The sequence below is a fragment of the Merops nubicus genome, unplaced genomic scaffold (assembly GCF_000691845.1).
Source record: "Merops nubicus isolate BGI_N331 unplaced genomic scaffold, ASM69184v1 scaffold9901, whole genome shotgun sequence".
NCBI classification, from domain to species: domain Eukaryota; kingdom Metazoa; phylum Chordata; class Aves; order Coraciiformes; family Meropidae; genus Merops; species Merops nubicus.
In genome coordinates this window covers 6053-13457 of record NW_008587580.1, presented here as the reverse complement: position 1 = coordinate 13457, position 7405 = coordinate 6053, and the positions used below count along the sequence as shown (strand labels likewise).

The following is a 7405-nucleotide window of genomic DNA, read 5'->3' as shown; positions in this document are numbered from 1 at the left end:
GCCAGGGGAGGTTTATGTTGGATATTAAAAATTTTTTTCACAGAAAGTGTTGTCAGTCATTGGAACAGGCTGGGCAGGGGTTTAAAAGTCATGGAGATATGGTGCTTAGAGTAGAAGTGGGTTACTGGTTGGACTTGACAGTCTTAAAGGTCTTCTGCAACCTAATCATTTTTATGATTCTGCATTTTCTTAGAGGAGTGCAGCTGGCTGTAAATCCCCTTTTCAGACAGCTCAGCTTTCTGTGGGGGCCTGAAAGAGCCACCATGCTCTAAGACATGAATTTCATGAGATGCCAGGACATCCCAATTGCCATGGACAAGGATAAAGCCAGTCTGGCTGCAGGCTGGCTGACTGGTGTTTAGAAGTCTGTGGTAGACCTTTTATATTGTCTGATATTGAAAAAAAATGTTGCTCGCAGGAGGGAGACAGGGTTCTTTCGTGGGTGAAATTAATTTAGACCAGCAGCTTTCAGCAAGTGGGACACAGATCTTGAGAATATATGGATCGACCCTCTTAGGTACAGAGGCTGCTAAGAAAAGCCGTCTGAGCTGTGTTGATTGCAGGGCTCATCCTACAGCTCTTTTCTTTCCGCTGCTATAGCCCACAACTTGAAGAAGCCTGAGTACTCTTGATTCAGACTGTAAACTTCTTGAGGGTACAAGGTATTGTCAAAACACCTTCAAAAGTACAGGCTCTACTTTAACATAAAGGTGGTTAAATGATACAGCCATGGCTTCACAAATTGTATATGATTTCCCCCTGCAGTTTTAATGGAGAGGAGGAAAGCAGGCAGGACTACCATTAGAGGGGACCTTGACAAGTCAGAGAAATGGGCTGACAGAAGAAAAAGAATTTCTCACAATGGGGTGACTTGGTGTGGGTGGGATCACAGGCCCAGAGGGGATGGGGAATCTGTGTCCTGCAGGATACTCAAAATTTGACTGGATGGGGCTGAGCAGCCTACTCTACTTGGAGCAGGAGGATGGAATACAGACCTCCAGATGTTCTGTTAAGCTTTATTCTAGGATTCTGAGGTGGCAAAGCCTTTCTATATCAAGAGGAAATACCATGTGATGACCTATGGGAATATTTGTTAGGGGAAAACACAGCTCAGAGGACTGATGGGCAGATGGTGGTTTAAGCCATGATGTCTGTGAGTTAGGGAGAAGGACAAGCCCAGGCTGTCATGTGATGACCTATGGGAATATTTGTTAGGGGAAAACACAGCTCAGAGGACTGATGGGCAGATGGTGGTTTAAGCCATGATGTCTGTGAGTTAGGGAGAAGGACAAGCCCAGGCTGTCTTAGCACAAGCCCAGCCAGGATTGTTTTCTTCAAAGTGAAGGTTTTGGCTTTAAAAACAGAAAAAAACAAAATAAACCACCATTAAAAAGGCTACCTACCTTAATATGTTCCTTAGCAGTATCTGAGAAGCCACCAGATTCAGCTTTCCCCTATACCTGTTATTCTTTCGAGGGCATAGTATTATGGTAAATAAACAGCATGGTTCTCATCATTCACAGACGCTCCTAATCCTCTTTTTTCTATCAGGACATGCTTAAAGCATTTGATAACTATAAGGCAGTGGTGCTTTCCATCAACCTGAGCAGCAAAGAATTCCAGAAGGCAGACAGCACAGAGTTCAAAGAGCTTCAGAACAGGCTTCGGAAGGTGAACTTGCACTGGGAGAAAGTAACTCATGTACTGGACAGCTGGAGGAAAGGTTTACAGCAAGCCCTACTGGACTGCCAGGTGCGTGCCACATGCCAGCCTGTAAGGAAGAACACCTCTCAGGCTGCTGCTGAGGGGTAGATAAGGGGAAAGGGCAGAGGGGTTATTCCCACAGTTGCTCAGAGTCCAACATGGTTCATTTTCTTACAGACTTGCCTCTGTTTGGTTTAAAGAATTAGGTAAAAATACCTTTCAGCTGTATAATGCCTTTTTATTACATAGGTGGAATGGTTTAACTAGGTTCCTGTAGCCTCATTCATTGTGAATTTGTTGTTAGCTCTGTCTAATCTGGGCTGGTCATTTTGTTTGTAGGCAAAGCCAAGTAAAAGCACTGCAAAAGTGTTGTGTGGTTTTTTTTTTTTTTTCTGTACAATTCTGTTGTTTCTCTAGGACTTCCATGATCAGAGCCAAAAACTAATCCTGTGGGTAGCAAGCACTGATAGCCGAAGGAATGAGGCACAAATCACACATCCAAATGCTGACCCCAGTACAGCACTGGACTGCCAAAAGGAGCTAAAGTGTAGCTGTAACTGCAGCACCTCACCTCTGCCAGTGAGTCAGCAGCTCTCACAAGTTGAAGAGTAGTAGGTTTATTTCTCAGGGTGTCTGGAGCAGGTCCTTGAACCTGCTGTGTTTGGGCATGGGGCTGGTTTCTGAAATGGACTAAGAGATTCCCTCTCTGAGGCATTGTTCCAGTAATTACACATCATAATTAAGTTCCTTATGAGCAGTGTTTCTGCTGGAATAAGACTGTCAGTTTCCAAAGTGTAATGTCTTTTCCATATGGATTAATTACTGCTAGAGCTATTTCTAAATGTTAGTTCAAGCACATAGAACCAGTCTGTTCAAGAGACTTAATTTCATCTGTAGCTGTAATAGTCATTCCTATGTATTATGGACTCTCAGGCAGGTTGAGTTGTTCTTTAAAGCCTTTCAGAGTTCCTCCTTGTATGAGAACATCCTCAAAATTGAGAGTAACACTCTGTTGCACTGGTTTTGTTTGTTTATTTGTTCTAGGCAGCTGGAGGAAGAGTTGCAGGAACAACAGCTTAAAGTAAACTCACTTCAATAACTCACTGCTTACCTGTGGCTTTAAATCAGATGGTGGTTGCATTGAAGCTGATGAGAAGGTCCATGTAGTTGGAAGGAAACTGAAACAGCTTCTTGAACAAGTTTCACATGACTTAAAGACAATACCAGGAAATCTGGTTAGTCAGAGTTTAAATACTTGTTCACGGATCTTTCTTACTGAAAATCAGTAACATACTAAGAGTAAAGTAAAAGGGATTTATAAGTAAGTCTGACTTAAAGCTTAACTGCTTTCCCCTTCATAAGCTGAAAAAAGAGCAAGTTTGGTTGTAGCAAAAACTTCAGCACTGTGAGGCTAGTACAGTACTGGAACAAGTTGTGCAGTCTCCGTCCTTGAGGGGCTGGAAGAGCACAGGATAAAGCCTTAAGTAAGGCTTTTGGTCTGGTCTCACAGCTGACCTTGTTTTGGGCAGGAGGTTGGGCTAGATGATCTTCCTGAGATCCTTTCCAACCTGAATTATCCTGTGATCCATATGAAATGCCAGGCTTGGAGTGGGTAACAAACACATAGGAGCTGTAGTTCATAGCAATATATTGCTTGCCCTCAAGAGCTGTCAGATCAAGATATTTTCAAGTTAATACCTCTATGCACCTGGTCCATCATCATTCCTTTGGGATGTGCATAGTAAAACTTTGTCCTTATGCTGGAGAACTGGAGGATCTGTTCAGTACTGGCTGCACATCTGAAGAGGCAGGGGGCTGTGCACCTGCAGAGAGGCAATGAAAGATGTGCTTCATCTGTTGGGAGCTCTGGAGCACGCATTTTAAAGAGGAAGGTGTGCTTACCTTTTAGGATACCAGAACATTACTGCTGGTTCCAGAGCGCTGGATTCGGCCGTCTATAACCCAGTTGCAGCAGAAACCAGCCCTCCTGTGAAGAAGGTAAGTATTTTTTCCCAGTGTTTTGCTGTCAGCATATAGCCTATTTTGTCATACTTGGCCTGAAAGCTCCTCAGGTGTAATCATTTCACCTTTTAGATGCACGTACCTTATTACAGAAATTACAACAGCACTTCAAAGTTTACAACTGTCTTTTTTGAGGAGAAATTCCTCATAGTTGTGAAACCTGGATACTAAAAGCTCTTTCTCTCCACAGGTAACCATAAGGAGAACTGCACATGGCCGAGACAGCAGCAGCACAAGGTATTACTTCACGTTTACCTCCTCTCCTGAGCAGTTATGAAAACAGCAGAGGCACACTGAGCCAGCAGGAACCTGGGCAGCTGTTCCTCATAGGTTGACATACAAGCAGAAGTGATTTCTGCCTCCCTGTTGTGTTTCCTCTGCCTCCTAACCCTGGGCTGCACCTTGGTGAATGGTTTCCTTTAGCTCTCCTGTCACTAGACCTCCACACCAATGTGCTACTTTTACTCTTGAAATAGAAGTTTTGGTGCCAAATGGGGTAATATTTTAGTTTTTAATATTCTTTTTAATTTCACCAGCATACCTGGAAAAAGAAACTTGCAGCCTAGAGCCACTTAGTACAAACAGACCATGAAGGGCAAAGGGAGAACTTCACCCCCATTAGGGCCTGTTGAAAGGACACATGCCAGTAATGCTGAGGTGTAGAGGAGTCTGGTCAGCCTGATGGTGGCTTTCCTTCATAGCTCAGCACGTGTTCAGAGTGATTCCTAAGTGATTCCAAGTAAATGTTTCTTCTTCAGTAGTAAGAAGAGTAACCCCAAACCAGCAGCTTGCTTCCCTCTGAGCAGCTTTCAGAAGTTGAAGTGTTTTGTGTGCACTGCATTTTCCTGTAGCTATGCAGCCCTGCATCTTGGAAGGGTAGTGTGAACCCTGGAGAGGGAGCTAAACCAACCTGTTTAATTCAAACTCTAAAGTGCCTTTTTGTCTTTGTCTCTGTTTTTTTTTCTCTCTCCCTCCCTTTCAGAGGTGAAAGCCATCCAGAGCCTCGTTCTCCATCCTTCTTTTACCGTGTATTACTAGCAGCTTTACCTCTTCAGTTGTTCCTTCTACTGCTTTTACTTCTGGTTTCCATGATTCCATCTTCTGAGGCAGACTTCAGCTGCACCAAGGCAAACAACTTTGCCCATTCTTTCCATCTCATGCTACAATACACCAATGGGCCTCCACCAACTTAGAAAGCAGCCTGTGAATCTTCAGTTATACCAAAACACTCTCTCTGCGGTGCTTTTTTCATGCTGCTGGCCTCAGTCAAGCAGTGACATCGCATAGTTTAATACTGAAACTTTTGTACTGTGTTAGTTCCCCAAACTAGTCACTGCAGCACCCTCGTGTCCCACACCCTGCTGTACAGGTTGCTGCTGCAGCCAGATAATGCCTCACGTTTATAGCCTCCTATCCCTGGTGCAGGGATTTCACATCTCAGAATGTATATCTGGATGAAATTCCAGCATTTTTGTACGGAAAACAAACTTTTTCCATAGATTTTTAATCTGTAAGCAACACACTTTATACTGTGATGCAATAGACACTATTTTGTAGGTGGAGCACTCTTAAGCTTACAAGACGTTTGAATATTAGATGCAGAAACTCCATCCAGTAATGGAAACACGGCAGCCTGGCTGGGGTTAGCACAGCAAACACACAGTTGGCCTGGAATGCTTTCTGCACACACTTCATCTTACCTCTGTCTTTTGGAACTGTAGTCACTTGGTGGAAACAAAAGAAGTCTACATCTTTCTGACTCTTTCTTGTTGTATTTTATTCACCTAACGTGTTCAATAAAAGGATGCACGTTTTTGTTTTGCATACATGGCTGGAGCGGTTAGAACTGCAGTGTTGTCTTTTTGTGCCACCTTTGAAATAAAGCATTGTTGCATTGTTTGGAAACTGTTTATAATGCACCTATTTTCTAGGTCAACAGGATGGTGTAGATGATCCCTGTTGTGTACAAGTATTGTAATGACTTTTTTAATGATTTTTTTTCAGTTTTTAACCTGCTAATAATGTACAGTATCTTGGGAGAGAATTGGACATATTTATAAGCTCTGTCTTTAAAACAGAAACTGATGCAGGGGCAGTGGCTGGAGACACACTGTGCACAGGAGCACTGCCCTTGCTTCTGGCCTGGACAGTTCAAGTGCTGTTGCTAACATTTTGCCAGTGTCTGCACGGGGGATCATTGCCTCTAGTGGGTTCCAGCACTGCTGACCCTGTGGCTGCTGTGTAAGTGCCTGCTGCTTTCCCTGCTAATGCAGCAGTGGCAGAAGCAGCATAACCCCCCCTTGCTGACAGAGCAAGAGATTAGGCATGCAGAAGCAGAGCCTGTCTTGGGGGCACAGATCCTTTCCTTTGCAACTGGCTTGTTTCCTGGAGGAAGAATACAAAGATGAAGCAGCTCATGCATATTACTAGTTCAAAATACTGAACTGATTTTCTAAACCGTGCTACTTGACCTCAGTCCCATGCAGTGGTGCCTGGGCTCCAGCCTCCTGAAGCCACGGGGCTCCCCCAGCATTTCCAGAGCACTGCTCTGCCTGGCTGGGTCCATGGTCCCAGGCTGGTGCTCCAGCTGCTGCTTTCACAGCTCCAGCTCTCACCACAGGGCTGTTTCCGGCGATAAATGATGGATCCTCCCCGCCACTCGCCACACACAGACACACTGTCCTGTCCTCTCTCCCTCTGCCATCATTTTTTTGTGTTTTGAAAGCAATTACTTTCAGATGGAGCTCATTTTAAGTTTCTGTCTCTGTAAAAGTCAGCCAACTCTAGCCATTATTTCATTGCCAGATTTTCACAAATGCCCATGCAAACCTTTCTGCCAAGAACTAATAGTCAGGTGCTGACATGATATTCAGTTCTTCTGCCATTAAAGAACCTATACAGGGGGAAAGAATTTGAGCAATGTTAAAAGGTCCAAAGAAAATTTCATAGCCTGCAATTTCCTTTCATTATGTACAGTTATGTCGAATTGTTGAGCTGATGTAATATATGAAATGAGGAGCTTTCAGGAAATTATCTCCAAATGTCACCAAAAAAAGTCTGAGAAAATAACTTAAGCTTTCCCCAAAACCTATTTTAAATCGTTTTACTTCCAGTTGATTATAACCACTACACTGTAGGCTGACACTCAAGTGGGCTTCAAACAAGCCTTTGTATGTATACCCACCAATTTCTTGGTGTCTTCCTCACTCAGGACTGGGTTATTAGTGCTCAGCGAAGGGGAAAAAAAAACCAACAAAACTAAAACTAGGAGGGTGAGAAAACAGCAAGAGCCAGAACACTCGTGTGCACTTGCACATACGTCGTATGTAGGAGGACAACCAGGCCAAAGCTGGTGTTGAGCTGATGTCTTGTTTCTTCAGCAGCAAGATGACACCTGAATCTGTTTTCAGCTGGACCTACCCAAAACAACAGTTCTGCGAGCACAGCAGGACCTACCCAAAATAACAACAGCTCTGCGAGCACAGGAAGCAGGGGACTGTTGGTTTAGTATGACTTGGCACTCCCCTGCCAGTCCATGAGGCACTGTGCCACAAACCGGCATCTTCTGTGGTCACTTGGTGCTGGGAAACATCCAGGAACTGAATAACCTGAGAACGTAAATCAAGCTAGAGCTTGTGGAGAGGCTGCAGAGGGGAGGGGGAGACACTCCACGGCACAC

The 7405-nt window shown here is 44.2% G+C and overlaps 1 protein-coding gene across 1 annotated transcript; it reads left to right on the top strand.

Moving 5' to 3' along the window:
- Positions 1–1551: 1551 nt before the first annotated feature.
- LOC103781256 (nesprin-2-like) lies at positions 1552–4919 on the top strand (the record flags this gene model as incomplete). Its single annotated transcript, XM_008948966.1, is given in 7 exon segments — positions 1552–1752; positions 2044–2249; positions 2749–2799; positions 2801–2943; positions 3614–3702; positions 3917–3963; positions 4709–4919. Coding segments are annotated over 7 exon segments (948 nt in total), but the record flags the coding sequence as incomplete, so codon positions are not given.
- Between the last annotated feature and the right edge of the window lie 2486 nt (positions 4920–7405).